The sequence below is a fragment of the Ursus arctos genome, unplaced genomic scaffold, assembly GCF_023065955.2.
Source record: "Ursus arctos isolate Adak ecotype North America unplaced genomic scaffold, UrsArc2.0 scaffold_36, whole genome shotgun sequence".
In the NCBI taxonomy this organism is placed as follows: Eukaryota; Metazoa; Chordata; class Mammalia; order Carnivora; family Ursidae; genus Ursus; species Ursus arctos.
Genome location: NW_026623050.1, coordinates 26732857 through 26748425, shown reverse-complemented (window position 1 = coordinate 26748425; position 15569 = coordinate 26732857). Strand labels below are relative to the sequence as shown.

Sequence of the window (15569 nt, the reverse complement as noted above, 5' to 3'; positions counted from 1 at the left end):
ATAAAAGACTGAGTGCCGATGAAGCCATCAGTGACTTCCAAACCCTGAGTCGGCTGACTTGGCAGGAGGTGGGCATTCTCCCGCACCAGCCAGGTTTCGTTTTGACAGCATGAGCAAGCCGAGGGGCTAAAGCAGGAGAGGAGAGTGAGGCTGGAGCTGCAACATCAACACCACAGAGAAGGTTCATGATTCTTAAAAGCAGTGGGAAGCCGCTGTGTCTACACTTTAGGGAAACACCAAGAACAGAACAGCCCCACTTTCTAATTTCTGAATTGGGCTTTTGTTCCCTCTCACTTGCTATATAAAAACGTGGCGGAGAAGCCCTGAAGAAGGACAAGACAGGGAGAAACTAAGGAAGTGACCACTTAAGCCCAAAGCCACTTGGGCAAAGAGGGGCCAATGGAGACTTTACACTTTGAATAATCCCTCCATCATCCCAAAATAGCATTTGTACAAAAGGTAAGCAGGAGGGCCAAGAGAGATGAAGCCTCTGTCACCCACACCACTAAATTATGAATATAGTTGGAAAATAAAACTTCGTGTTCTCCATAGAAATCCCTTAATCTGATCAGGAAGTACAAGAGCATGGTGGCAGGAAGAAAGCAGTATCATTTCCTGTCTAAAGATTTCTATCTGGGGAGCCTGGCTGGCTCAGTCAGTAGAGCATGCAACTCTTGATCTCAGGCTCATGAGTTTGAGCCCCATGTTGGGTGCAGAGATTACTTAAATACATCTTTAAAGACTATAAATAAATAAGTACAATAAAGACTTATGTCTCCCTGAATGTGATTCAAGGCAACCTCAGAGACCCCAATGAGGGTCTGAGCTCCTGTTGTTTCTTAGAAAAAGAACTTCAAGATCTAGAAAGGTCTTGTTCTTCACCAGAGCTAAACAGCAATCCAATCCAGAGAAATTTTTTTAAATCTGGGAGAAAAACAGTAGAAGAAAAGAAACTAGAAATGACTGGACAACCAGAATTTGGAGTAAGGTTGGGAATATGGGATAACTTTATTTTTATTTTTGGGTAATGTAAAATAACAGAGTGTTTTAAATATATAAATAATGCTTTTAGACCAAAAGTTTGGAAGTTTTGTGACATCTTTTTGAGAACATCAATGCCTATCTCTAACTATCTTTGAATATTTGATTCCCATATTCCCATTTTTAAGTTAGGTTTCAGACCATTTTCATGGTAAAGGCCTATTAAATTGGGAGTAATCCCAATTTCTCAAGTGCCAATCAAACACTAAACAGAGGAAGGAAACGGAAGAGAAAAGGCAATGGAAAATAAAAATTCTATGAATAGCTTTAGTTTAAACTCAGATTAATAGTGGTCAGTGGTTTAAACGAATAGGAAACAAAACATAGATTCATAGATGCTTCCCACCTTCTTTAGGGTTTGAGATCAAGTTTATAAAACCCCTACAAAGTAATTGAAATGTAAGGCTTGCCCTGCATCCTGATGGCAGTTCCAGCCTTCTTCCATATATGGAAAACAGAGCTCAGGGTATACAAATCAGTAACTGTTGGAGTAGCTTCATTTGTTCTTTATAGGGCAAATGAGATGATCTATCAAAAAGTGACTTGTAAACTGTAGAGAGCAATGCTGAGGTATGGAAGGATCATGACGATGGGCATGACAATGATGACTCAGGGGCAGCTGTGGCCATTGTCAGCACAAGCCCCACTTGGGAGGTAGCTACGTCCAGGGTAAGAAGACAGTTCATTTGAAACATACACGCTAGTGGACTTGGGGACCACTCAGAACATCTGTTTCTTTAGCTACTAAGCAAAGAACAAGCACATTTCAAGAAGTCAGTGAATAACCAACTTACCTTGGCCAGTTTGCGCCTCAGGTACCCGTTCCCGAATGACTCGACATGCATCGTACACGGCCGTAGATGGTTCAAATTGCATGGTCTTCACCACATTGCAGTGGCGGACACAAATCTTTAAGGACAGGGCCACCATTTTTCTAAATGATCGGAAGATTCTCACTTAGAATGTCTGGAAAACATGACAAGATACATGTTGATATTCATAATAGTCTTGAAAAAGCTGCTAGATTCTAAATCAGCTTTAAATAATTGAAACAATAAAATAGCAATTAAAGAGAGTGCTTTGGATAAAAACACGAATTAAAAGATTTTGAAAATTTTAAAATAAAACATGAGCATCTAGTCTCACTGTTTTTATTTTCTTTATAAAAATTTTTTGTTATGTTATGTTAGTCACCATACAGTACATCCCAAGTTTTTGATGTAATGTTCCATGATTCATTACTTGTGTATAACACCCAGTGCACCATGCAATACGTGCCCTCCTTACTACCCATCACCAGCCTATCCCAATCCGCCCACCCCTCTCCCCTCTAAAGCCCTCAGTTTGTTTCCCAGAGTCCACAGTCTCTCGTGGTAGTCTCACTGTTAACATTATCACAGGATGGTAAGTAGAATCTCTAGGGAGGAAGGATCCATGGAAGTCCACCAAGACTCCATCTCAATGGTGCTCCCAACTTTGGGCTTCCAACAGGGGATTGTCAGTGTGAGAGGCAGAGTGCCTTGGGCACCACAGCTAGCTCCTAATTAGCTTTTGTTAGCAGCCTAAGTGCCCCAGCTCTCCCCCCACAGCTCCTGGGGACAGGAAGAAGCATGAATGCCTTCTCAGATGCTCCTCAGGGCCAAAGAGTTCCTCCTCACCACATACCAGAAGACTAGGCATCTGGGTCCAACTTCAACACAAGGATCCTGTGTAAATCCAAGCAAGGCCCTCTGGCCACTCTGCTTCCATTTCCCCACAAGTAAAGAAGCCACAATGGAAACAGACCTGTATAACTTATAAAAGAACGAAACCCTGAGGAGTTACCACTGGGAGCCCAATGCCCAGTTTTAGACAGTATATAGGTTTAGGCTGGGTTTTATTCCATAAAAGACTTCTTTTTAAAACCTAAGTCCAAAAATTCAGTCCGTTTCCTTTGAGTTGGTGGCTTATGGCTTATTTTGATGACCTGCTCTCTTCTGGGGCCAGAAACTTAGCCCTCAACCCAAGCCAGCCTCAAATTCATCTTGCTCAGGTCCAAGAGAGAGGATTCTTCCCTGCACCTGACACAGACCCAGCTGACTGTCATCCTGGCAAACAGAACAACGCGCTTCAGAATTAGGAGCTATTAGAATCCCAGCACTGCATCGATAACATAAATCCACAGGAATTTCAAGTTTTCATCCTTTCTTGTATTTTCTTAGAGAGCCTACAGGTAGTGAACCCGAACCCCAGCTGCCTCTACGCCCTTTTCCCTTAAGAATGCAAATGCTAAGAAGCAATGAGGCAGCCAGGAGGCAGAGAGGGCCACAGGCTGACCAGGCCCAGGGAGTGGGTGCCTTTGGGGCATGACTTCTTCACATGCTTGATTGATTGCCGGCTTCCTAACAACAGGTGACTGGTTCAACTAGATACAGAGGACATTTTTAAACAGATGTTCTGGAATCCATGGGCAGTGTACACATACAGCTGCATGGAGCAACCACTTAGGCCATCCAACTATAAAGTCATTTTGACCTCTACTTACATTTTGAATGAATTGCCTGTGAAAATATTTCTTGAAAAATGTCAAGATACAGTTCTTAATAAACAACAGCAGTGTTCACTGGGAATCTTCCCCAAACTGAATCAATTTACTATGGCCTAGGCAGTGGCTGGATTGCTGACATGGCACAAGAATTCAAAATATCCAGGGATTTTCCACCTATAATATCAAGGACTTTAAAGTGACAGATGAAAGGTCTACCCAACTCTGTTTTTATAAGCATATTTAACCAACCAATTACCCAGTTTGGGAAAAAACTTAGGACTTTAGACCTCAATTGACAAATTTACTGTAATGTAGAGATCATGCATGGAATAGTCCATCCCTCTGGGGCTGGTGACAATTGTGAGGATTTCTGAACCACAGAGATTCAGGAGCATGACTGGTGGTAACAGTCAGTGGTAAAGACCATGGACCTCTGTCATGGGTGCCATTTACGGAATGCACCAGAGAGGATGGGATGGTTCATCTCTTCTGTTCCCTGGGAATAGAAGTATTTTAAGTGTCCCTGCATGAAGGCTGCCCTTCCCAGGCTAATAATTGGGCTTTCTGCAGAGTAAATTAATGGTCCCTCTAGCCAACTCAAGAGAGATTCCATCAAAGGGAAATACAGAGCCATGACATGGGGTTGAAAGCAGAATATAACAGCAAGACCGTAAACACTGGAGCTCAGAAAGAAACAGAAGACACACAGGGGAGGAGAAAGGGGCAGATGGAGCAGCAGGGAGCAGACAGAAGCAAGACCGGACAAAACCTAGGCCTGTGGGTCAACAAGAAACACAGGAGAGAAGACCAGAGATTTGGGAAGCAGAAGGAGAAAAGCAGAACATACATAGCAGTGAACGAAAATCTCTATTCAAAACAACTGGAAAAATGAGGAAGCCGCTGACTGATGTGGGGGAAGCTGCCAGAGGCACAGGTTTGGGGTGAAAATTCTCTAATGCGTTTCTTTAGGATATATTCAGTGGGGAGGCAGAACAGGGTCAAATACAAAGCAGGACATGTAATGGGCACGGGAGCTCATCACATTTAAATCCTTGGGACTGGAAAGATCATCCAGGGAAGTGAGCAAGAGAGAGCCCTGAGGACAGAGTCCTGGAACAATGTCCTAAAATCAGGACAAGAAGGGACTGGCAAGGAGGCCTAGTGGTAGGTGAAGGAGAACCAAGAGAGGGTGGGCCCAGAAGAAGGTGCGCCAGGCAGGAGGGAGAGAGCACCTGTGCTAAGTGCTGATCACGGTCCAAGGAAGATGAGGGTGGAGATAGCACTGAATCTGGCAGGGAGGTCTCTGGTAGCTGAGGTGAGAAGGGGAGGGGCTGGCATAGCAAGTACAGACTTGTCTCCTGAGGAGGCCTACTGGAAGGAACGGAGGAATAGACAGTGGCTCCGATTTATGCCCTTAAGGCTTTTTATCCAGAAGTATGAATCACGTAGGTGCTATAAACTCCGTATCTATGTAGCCTCTGGGGAGACATAGTTTCCACCTGATGATGGCCCAAGAGGCAGTCCCAAGACAGCTAAGTGCCCTTCCTGGAGACAGGCGCCTCAGCACACATATCTCCATTCTGGGCCTTTGAGAGAGGAGAGGAGTAGGCAAGACCCTTCAACGGAAGGGCCCTGGACTGGGAAGGAGTCTGGGGTCCAGGTCGATGCCTTGGACCTTTGGGCCTGTTATTTCTCCTCCTTCTGCTCTTCAGAGAGCAGGCGGCCACTGGCTCTCATGAAAGGAGCTTCCCAGCAGACACCAGATGCTTGGCCAACTCTTCCCAGAGGATTCCCTTGTCGTCTCCTGGTAACATCACACAGGTGAAGCCACAGAATGGAGACAACTATCGTTAGCTCAAGGCAGACATCAACATAAGGAGGGACACTGGAGAGTCACTGTGAGATCCGTGTTCTCAACTTTTCTACCGCCTCAAATGTTACAACATGCCCCACGTTTATACGGCAAAACCAAGCCACCAGAATCAGTCCCTCTCAGAGCATTGTTCAGGGGTCAAAGACTAAAAGGCTCCAGTGTCGTCTTCCTACTCCTGGCTCTCCGTGCTCCCAATATGAAGCATGAAACAAGACCAACGACTGCCTTTGTGGGAATGTTTTAAACATGCAAATTAGGTACAAAACAGGCTGATAAACTACCAGGTTATATATTTGTATGTATGTAAAAGACACGGTATTTTTGTTTTTCTCATGCAAGAAGATCATCCACACAAGCAAATCTCAATGAGGTCTGAAGCCGAGATACATGGTGATTAATCATTATTCCACAGGGAACACGGCACTGAGCTGTCTCTAGCCCCACGCACAGCACGGTGAGATTCTTGCAAAACAGACACGTGCTGAAATTAACGGTCCTGACTTATGGCAAAAAGATCATAGGATCACAGCACACAGGAACCTAGCTATGTCAAATAAAAATGAGTGTGTGTTTTCAGCTCTTATGAGAAGTCTCACTGTACGTCTGCTAAAGCCTTGAGAAATCATGTAGCTTAGACACTACACTATGATAAAGACTAACGTCCCGCTCCCTCTCCAATGAGATGTTCTCAGGGCAGTGGTGCAGCCTGCAAAATAAGCCTCACCTCCACTTTCCTGTACCCTACACCTCTGGCTAATTCCTGCCTCTCCAGGCAGGGAGCCTAGGACAGAGGAACAGGTTTCCTTTTCTGGTTTGGCTGCAAGAAGGCTCAAAGCCAACTGTTTTATAGTCTAACCCCTGTCTCTATTTTACGATCCTATCCTTGTTTTTCTTTTACCCCAATCTGAATGTACCCTATCTTGCTGGATCTTAAGTCCTTTTTTTGTTGTGGTTTTGGTTTCTTGCTAAAATTCATACAACACAGATTATTTTCTTTTTCATAATTTCTTCTCATTCTGACCATTTTGCCCTGATTTTACGTGTGAAGGTCGCTTGGGGCCAACACGAAACTCTTCTGTGCCATCCATTGTGGAAGATGAGCCAATGGAACCAGTGGTGAAACCCAGACATTCTCCTTTTAAAGTAAACACTTCTCAGTCCCAGGGAGCTGTAAACAGCTCAGCATGGTGGGAGCGCTGCAGGCTGCCCAGCCTCCGGCCAGTCCATCCTGGAACAAACAGGCCCAGCTCAGCCAAGGCCTCCTCCTTACCCAAGAAATGACCACCATTGGTCAAGATGAGCAACCACCCCTCGGATCTCTGCCCTGACCAGTGAGGGCTGTGAGGTGCTCCACCTCACTCCTGCCTTACCAGTTCATGACTCTGAGCTGGTTGCTTAACTCAGACTGCCTCAGTTTCTTCCTCTACAAAATGGGAGACAGCAACAGACCTAACCTGTAAGGTTACTATAGAAATCTAGTAACACGTGTCAAAGGCATAAAAAAAGTGCCAGGTAAGGGTTTATTACTCATCTTAGCCACAGGGGTTGGAGAAACACTGAAAGCAGCATATTCTATTTACCCACTGTCTGAGGTGCAAAATTCAATTTATTGTTTATTTTACATCTATTACGTAGTAGACATTATCACAGACAACAGGGAGTGAAGACGATCAAGATTCCTGTCTAAATAGCACTCCCCTTCTAATGACCCTGTTCACTGTACAGCTCCTGGGTTCATCCTTATTCAAGTCATGCAACAGGCTTTTTGTAGATGCACAATTATCCAAGGATGGGCCATGGAGCCAAGTGTGTCTGTGGAACAAGGAACTCCTGCACTCAGGCTGTCCTCCTGGATGTCAAATTCCCTTAATCCAAGAGCCTCAAGGAGCAAAACTGCATCCTATGGTATGGGTCAGGGCTGGCATCAAAGTAAACTCCTCGCCTGTCAATGAACTCTGCCCAGATGCAACCTAGGAGACGGGCCAAGGAGCTCTGCACACTCCCCTACACACAGAGGTGTCATACGCAGCTGACAGGACAACAGGGACAGGCTACCATGCCTCAGTGCGACCCTGAATCTTGAAGAAAGAAAGAACTGCCCACCATCCCTCTCCTCTCTCTTCCTCCAGCCACTGACTCCACTCTGACCCACTGGAAGACCACTGCACCCAATAATGATGGCTGTACCTGCCCCTCCTTATGTCTGCTCTCTCCTGAGCAGGCAAAATATAGCCCTGATAACAGCATGCATTTTATAACCAAAAGTCAGTATTTAAAAACGGGCCTGTCATTCACCTCAATCTCCAGTGAACAATTCTGCTCTCTGGAAGAAATGCCTAGGAAAGAGCTTCCCTTCTCTCCACCCCTTACCTGCTCTTCTCCAAGGGAGGAAGGGGAATAACTCAGTCAATAAGTAAACACCCGCCCCACGATGGGTCCTAGCTCCTGAGAGGTGCCTCGAAAGCATAAGCCGAGGTCTTGCCCTCCATTTTGTTTTCCTGGGCTGTCTGTACTCAGGTACCTTGGGACTCAGCTCAAACATTCAGAACGTTCAGTATTGTTACGTAGCCCACCAGGCTCATCCAGGTGTCTATGTGTCACCATGTAGAAGAGTGAGTCAACTCAACTGTTCACTGGGAGCCAACTGCCTTTCATTTGGGGAGGGATGAGGAGGAGAGAAGGCAGAGTGCCCATTTTCATCCCACCTGCAGCCAGCTTTATTGAAGAGCCACAGGCCTTCCTTAAGAATCTGACCCCCCCCACTGGGCCCCCTCACACCTCCCTGTTCCCAACTAGCAGAGCCCCCCCCCCCCCCCCGTAGTCCTCCACATTCACAACTTGGGAGAGAGAACTCCAGCTAATCCTAAAGTCAGGAAAAACAGTACATGAACACGGCCAATGGGATTTCCTCACGTGGTAACCGCCCACATAGAAAAAGACCAGCAGGATCATGCTTCCCCTTTGCAGCCAGAACAGAGACCAGAAGAGTGGGGAGAACATTCACACAAGGATCTCTCTTTAGTTCTCCTTCACGAGGCATGGAAAGCCAGGACGATCGCTGGGCTCCGCATACCCTAACTAGAAACAACCGCTAAAAGGTCAGGTGATAAAGGCCCAGAGGGGAAATGAGTAACCACCCACACAGGTGTGAACTCAGCAGCAGGCTGGGCAGGTCAATAAAAATTCCACCCCGAGCTGCTTTGCAAACCCCCCATATGCCCCTTCACCCATAGGCCTACCACAAAGGGTTTTTGCCTGTCCCCAGGACACCCGCACTAAGACACACGTACAAGGCGGTATCAGGAATACATTAGCTGTGACAGGTCTCCCTCCCTCACCGCCTCCCACAGTAAGGTCTGTAACATCACAGCCACCTTTGATCCTCAAGGACCTAGCACGATGCCCGCCGCCGGTAGATGCTTAGTCAATGTTTGTGGAATTAATATGTACTGCAGGGAACAACTTACGCAGATTTTTTCTAAGTTAGTCCTTAGAATTATCCACACTAACAGCATGACTAAAGGATGAACGCAGGGCAAATGCCCAGCAGGCCCTACTATTTCTACTCCATCAACAACCTGATCCTTGGACCACAGAAGCTTAGGAGATGAAGTTCTCCAGCCTGGCAAATGAGAAACTGGAAAAAGAACCAAGGCCATTATCAGTCAGGAACACCTGGAGGTTCCCTGAGGGCAGGGACGCTGTGCACTGCTCACGGTAAAGGACCCGCGCAGAGAAGGGCTTGGGGTGTATTTCATGCAGGGATGGAGGGCCACGTCAGCAGCTGTACCTCCAAGAACAAAGCCAAAGAGAGTGCCCTCAACATGGAGTATGGACTGATGGGCAAAGATCTCTGACACCGTTTTCCATTTTCAGATGAAGAAACTGTCATCTTGAGATTAAGTGACCTTCCCAAGGTCACACTGCTAGAAAACCACAACCAGACCTTCCCATGCTGCCACAACCATCTGCTGTGTACGTGGTATGACTAGAGCCCACCAAGGATCCCTCCCACTCGCGCTCCCATCCCCGCTCAGCTCTTGGTACAGGCACATGAAACTCCATCATTAAGTAGATTATCGGTCACAAAGATACGTTCCCAGTTAAACACTGCTGTACAAGAGGGTGTTCAGATTTATCACTTAACCACTGTCTCACAATGTTGCATTTCAGAACGTCCAGACAAATCGAGAGCTGTCCTTTATTAAAGATGATGCCCGATTACCAGGAAATTCTGAGTTAACGGGTTTCTACAGACTGATTCAGAGCTCTGGCAGAGCTGATAAAGGGCAGAAGAACTGGGAAGAAAACCTGCTAAAAGGAAGTGGAGCAGACACCTACGTGTTCGCAGTGTTATAATTGTTCTGAGAGATGATTTCAATGCACACAACATTTTGAAATGTGCGGGTAATCAGCTGCAAACAGCTCAGCCCCAGGGTCAGGGCCTCCCATCCACCCATTTGCCTTCTCCCATTCAGGCCATAAGAACTTGCATTTTACACAACAATATATTTTCAATTCCTGCAAAACGACCTCCATTATTTTAGCCCTTGCCGCGTTATCTCTGTCTAAACTGCACCACCCATCCAATTCTTTCTGGTTACTCACCCTGCAAGGTCAGCATCAAGCTTGGCTTTCCTGAACCAGTCTTTCCTACCACCCCTGGTGCAGGACCCTTCGGCTCTCCCAAGCTCGTGGAGCACTCACCTGGAACCCACGCTCCCGTGCCAGCCCTCCCAGGCTCAAGTCCCCACTGAAACAACAGGAGATGCCCCATCTAGTGCTTATCCGGCACTGGAGGGTCCCAGGGCCCTGCCACAGACATCTTTCTCACTTGATGTGCACGACGGTTCACAGAGTATAACAGATTTTTTTTTTGCATCCCCATTTGACAGAGAATCCAGGAGGACAGAGTATTCCTGTGGAATATACCTTTGTTTCCCTCAGACCACTAAGAAGGCCGTGCCAGCTTCTTGGCATCTCACTGTTCGCCTGGGGCTGCTGAGAGAGCAGAATAAATCGTCCCCACATCTTAGCCCCCCTGGAGTCCCCCTGGCAGTTCTGCTATCTGCTTCCTCTCCCAAGTTATAGGAGGCAGAAGGTTCCAAAGTGAATTCTGATCTTGAATTCTTATACCCTAAAACTCATTCAAATGATTTGAGGCTATTTACAAAAATACACAGGACAGAAAAATAAAAGGTCAAGTCCAAGGAATAACAGAAGAAAAAAAATGAAAGTGAAGGTCAAGACCAGGAGAACTGTGAATTATTTACTCTTTGTTTGGATAACTGGAAATAAACTCATTCCATTATTTGTTTTTTTCTGACCCCTGGTGACAAGCCTATAAAATCCCAGGAAAGCAGATTCTCCAGGCTACTGCTGATGCTGATAAACATAAGCTTGGTCACTAAGGCACACACCACGGGGAGGGGTACAGAGGGACTGGGTTTTACTTGGAAAAAATAGCTTTGTTCTACAACGATCTGGAAAAAAAATATTCAGTGTGTTGTGCACTGAACCTGGAAGAATGAATGAAAAGAACTCCAAGTCCCTTCTTGGGTCACCTTTCTCATGCTTGTGCTTTTTAATGCTCAAAACGTATCCCCTGGACTGAAGACTATCTGGCCAAGCAGCATGGGCTTGGGCTGTGCAGCCACAGGGCACACCATCCTGTTTGCTTCCAGTTAAGAAACGGAAAAATTGGGGCGCCTGGGTGGCACAGTCCTTAAACGTCTGCCTTCAGCTCAGGGTGTGATCCCAGCATTCTGGGATTGAGTCCCACATCGGGCTCCTCCTCTAGGAGCCTGCTTCTTCCTCTCCCGCTCCCCCTGCTTGTGTTCCCTCTCTCGCTGGCTGTCTCTGTCAAATAAATAAATAAATAAAATCTTAAAAAAAAAAAAGAAACGGAAAAATCTCCTACTTCCTAGCTCCAAGTCCCTTTCACTACAAAGGTTTTCAGCGCTGACCTCTGACCTGTTAATTCAGGACTGCAAACCCCCAGCACCGTCCATCACTGAAAGAGGCACTGGTGCATGGTTTTGGCAAGGGTGGGTGCTAAAGAGCAAAAAGAATATTAAAAACATATCCTCGAGGCTTATCTACGTTAATCCATTAACCATAAATCAGAAGGGCCTTTCTGTTAGAGCCCAGATCTAAAAATCTGGCACTTGTGTGGAGAACTGAAATAAAGCAAGGAACTTGACTGAAATGTACATTTCTGGAGATTTGGAGTCCACCACAGTCCCCATCCAGCATTCACACGCTAGATCAGATTTTCCAGAGGGTCCCTATTTCCTGCGGCCAGGATCTCATTCCAAGATCACCCCATTTTACGCCTGGAAATTGCCACGTCTCAGGTAAACTGAACCTAGCCTGCGGTATCCCTGATCTCAGACACAGAAGTCATCACGTCCAGCCGTCTGCAGGGCACATAAATCTTTACTGCGGCTTTTCCTTCTCCTCAGCGTAGGAACTAAAACATCTATTTTTCAATTTCTTCATTAGCAGCAGCAAACACATAAGACCAACGATGTGCCTGCATGGATTCTAAACCCTTTCTGTACATCAAGTCACGGAATCTTCGACGTCACAACATCACACCGCGCTAAGGAGTTCAGACTTCACCCAGGAAAGGTGACCAGGACACTGCGGTCATGGGGCTTGACAGAGCAGGCTCTGCCTCCTACTGTGTTTAAAACAGGAACACCCATGGGAAAATGAACATAGTGCTTGTGTTAGGAGAGCGGTAAAATGTGTGAAATAAATATATTGTTAAGGTTCTTGTTAATAATTGAATTTTCATGTATTGCGTTCTGACAAGTCACTGAACAATTCAGTCAGAGAGGTCCTATCTGCCCTGTAGGAGGTTATGTTTCTTAAGTAACAGGCGCCTACAGGACAAGGGGAGTTAAACCCAAATCTGTCATTATCCAGGCTTCCCTGAATGGTCCCACCCCACCCAAACATAAGCAATGCTAACATCTTGACACATCTTCCACTGTTTATGCGTGATTTCATGTGGTTGAGATGACATGCTCTATATAATTCTCTGTTCTGATGTTTCCCCCATTGTAATTATACAATAATCTTTTCCCACAGGATTGTACAGTTTTTAGAAACTTTTAAAAAGATACATAATACTGCAATGCAAGCCATCATAATTTACTCAGTGTATCTTTTTGTATATATCAGCCACGTGTAGGTTTTCACTATTATAAAATAAGGCTGCAATACAATTTTTCTATTTAAAAGCTTTTACTCTTTCAGATTTTTTTAAGTGTTTTTTTATTATACTATGTTAGTCACCATACAGTACATCCCTGGTTTTTGATGTAAAGTTCGATGATTCATTAGTTGCGTATAATACCCAGTGCACCATGCAATACATGCCCTCCTTACTACCCATCACCAGCCTATCCCATTCCCCCACCCCCTCCCCTCTGAAACCCTCAGTTTGTTTCTCAGAGTCCATAGTTCTTAAGCTAGACCTTTTTTTTTTTTAAAGGACTCATCAGTATTTTTAAGGAGCAATCCAGAAGATAATAAGACAATAAAAAAAAAATCTGAATCTACAGATATTAGCAGTTTGATTTTTGGGTTAGCTAAACGAATATGCATTAACAACCAAGAAAGCCAATAATCAATCTAGATTTTATAGTTCAATATAGCCCACAGAACGATCCTGCTAGCAAGGGCTCAGGCTGCAAGGGACCATATCAAAAGACAGAGCTGACAACAGGCATGAATGGGGAAAAACATCTGGCATGGGCAATAAAACAGATTTACAGAAAAGAGGCAGAGAAAAGATGGATGCTTAACATAAATTTTAAAATACACTGCTAAGAGTAGAAGTGACAGAAGAAAGGTTTGGTCTAGATCTACTAAAGAAAATAGTGGACATACACAGTAAATACCAATGCTTTGCTTTCTGTCAGTTCAAGTTTTTTGAACTGCCTAGAGGATCAAACCAGAATTACAAAAAAGATTTTAACTAAATTGAAGTACTCTGACAGAGTACGATTTTCCTAAATTCACTAAAGCCAAATAAAAAGTCTTGCCAATTTTATCATTGAGTTATGGATAAGATTTACATTTCCAAATAATAAAACCAAATCAAATTCAGATCTGTATACATAAATATTACTTTATCAAGAGCACAGGGAAGAAACAAACATGTCCTGTGGGAGATGACATTAAATGGTAAACTCTTCAAAGCACAGTTCAGTATAGCCCAGTATTTTAAACTACTATTTTAAGATAGTGTCAAATTTATTATCTGTCTTTACAACCTGGAATAATTCTTGGAAACCAATTTTGGAAACATAAAACTTAAGATAAAGCTGGAAAAAATAAAAGAAATGCAGAGACCAATCAAGAGTGCGAAACAAAGGATAAGAAATAAAGGATAAGAATCCTTAAAGCAATGTCAGGACTGAAGAATTTCCTGACTTTGAAAGTGTGAGTGCCTCATCTTGGCGATTACACTACGGGATTTCGTCATGCCAGTGATGGCTTGTAAAACTGATACTCATCCTCAATACACCTAACATAACGTTATTGGTGGCACTGTTTCCTCCTCCCCAATATGCATATGTTGAAGTCCTCACCCCCAGAAGCTCAGAATGGGAACTGGCTTGGATATTTATAGAGATAATCAGGGTAAAATGAGGCCCTAATCCAAAATGACTGGTGTCCTTATAAAAGGGGGAAATGTAGACACAGAGACATGTACGGAGGGAAGGGAATATGAGGAGACACTGGGAGAAGATGGGGGTCAAGCCAAGGAGAGGGGCCTAGAATAGACCCTCCCCTCTTAGCCCTCAGAAGGCCACCCTGATCTGGGACTTCCAGCCTTCACAACTCACAGACAATACATTTCCATTGGTTAAGCCACCGGTTTGCAGTTTTTTGTTAAGGCTGCCTCAGTAAACTAATACACCAGACTATTTATGGTTCAATTCAGATTTTAATTAGTATAATTTTCTTAAATATAGGAAATTAGTACAATTTTGACACAAACTAACAATATAGTCAAATATATGTAATTATCTGCAGGGAAATTATATATATGCTGTGCTTGTTAATACGTACATGTACGCGTAGATGCAGATATCGGCGTAGGCAGAATGCCCAGCCATCTGGGTATGGATACTTTCTGTCCACAGTCACAACAGGACTGAGCTGTGGTGGGGTTGGGAGGGCTCTAACCTGGGTATATCTACCTCCGGGGTCCAGGGCCTTGCTTCATAACCACCGAACAAAACTAGATTGCAGCACAGAAAACGCTTGTCACCGTAGGATGGTGTGACAGAAGATGTGCGGTACTTAGGGTTCCTGGAGGCAAGCGTGGAAGACACTGTAAGCATTTTATTGGCGTGGTAAGACTTATTTTTGAGTTTGACTGATTTTGGCTTTACTTATAATATACGCTTTTCTTCAGGAGTTAAATAAATTCAACTATAGCACAAGACAATTCTCAGTTACTCTAATTCTGATGAAATGGAATGATTCTCTTCCTTGTGAGATCATCCCTTCCCTTCTATAAACAAACAGGAAGGTCCCCAGGCCTTTTGATGCCGGGCAACTCAAGATTTCATTCCTCAATGGAGTCATTTTCATGACCTTCTGTGGAATCTTCTGTCACATTCAACACAAATACCCTAAGCGGCAGACCTAGTTATTTAGGGCACAAGCATCTCATGGACACAGCAAGAATCGAGATTTGGATCCCAGGGCTATAATGAAAGCAAGAGAGGGGGCTGACGAGTAGTTAATCAGTAACTACCTACCCATCACTGATAATGTACAAGACACTGTTTTGAGTGCTTCAGGGAATATAGGAGATGGAATAAGGCTGGTGCTGAATTCAGTGGGATTCTGCTCTCACAGCACACGTATGACACACACCCAGAGAGAAGACCCTCTTAAGAGGTGGGAAAAAAAAAAAGAAGAAGGATGCCTGATTGGCTCAGTCAGAAGAGTGGATCAAACCAGAATTACAAAAAAAGATATTAACGAAATTGAAGTACTCTGGCAGAGTACGATTTTCCTAAATTCACTAAAGCCAAACCAAAAGTCTTGCCAATTTTATCATTGAGTTATGGGTAAGAGAGAGACTCTTAATCTCAG

General features: G+C 44.6%; 1 protein-coding gene across 19 annotated transcripts in view; it reads right to left on the bottom strand.

Moving 5' to 3' along the window:
• Window positions 1-15569, bottom strand: part of TLN2 (talin 2) — a 416400-nt gene that overhangs the window by 188895 nt on the left and 211936 nt on the right. For all 19 annotated transcript variants that reach the window (XM_057306201.1, XM_048219866.2, XM_048219865.2 and 16 more), the window contains one exon: window positions 1836-2007. In XM_057306201.1, coding sequence (XP_057162184.1) covers window positions 1836-1971 — 136 coding nt within the window. In that variant the 5' untranslated portion in view covers window positions 1972-2007. The remainder of the gene's footprint in view (window positions 1-1835; window positions 2008-15569) is intronic.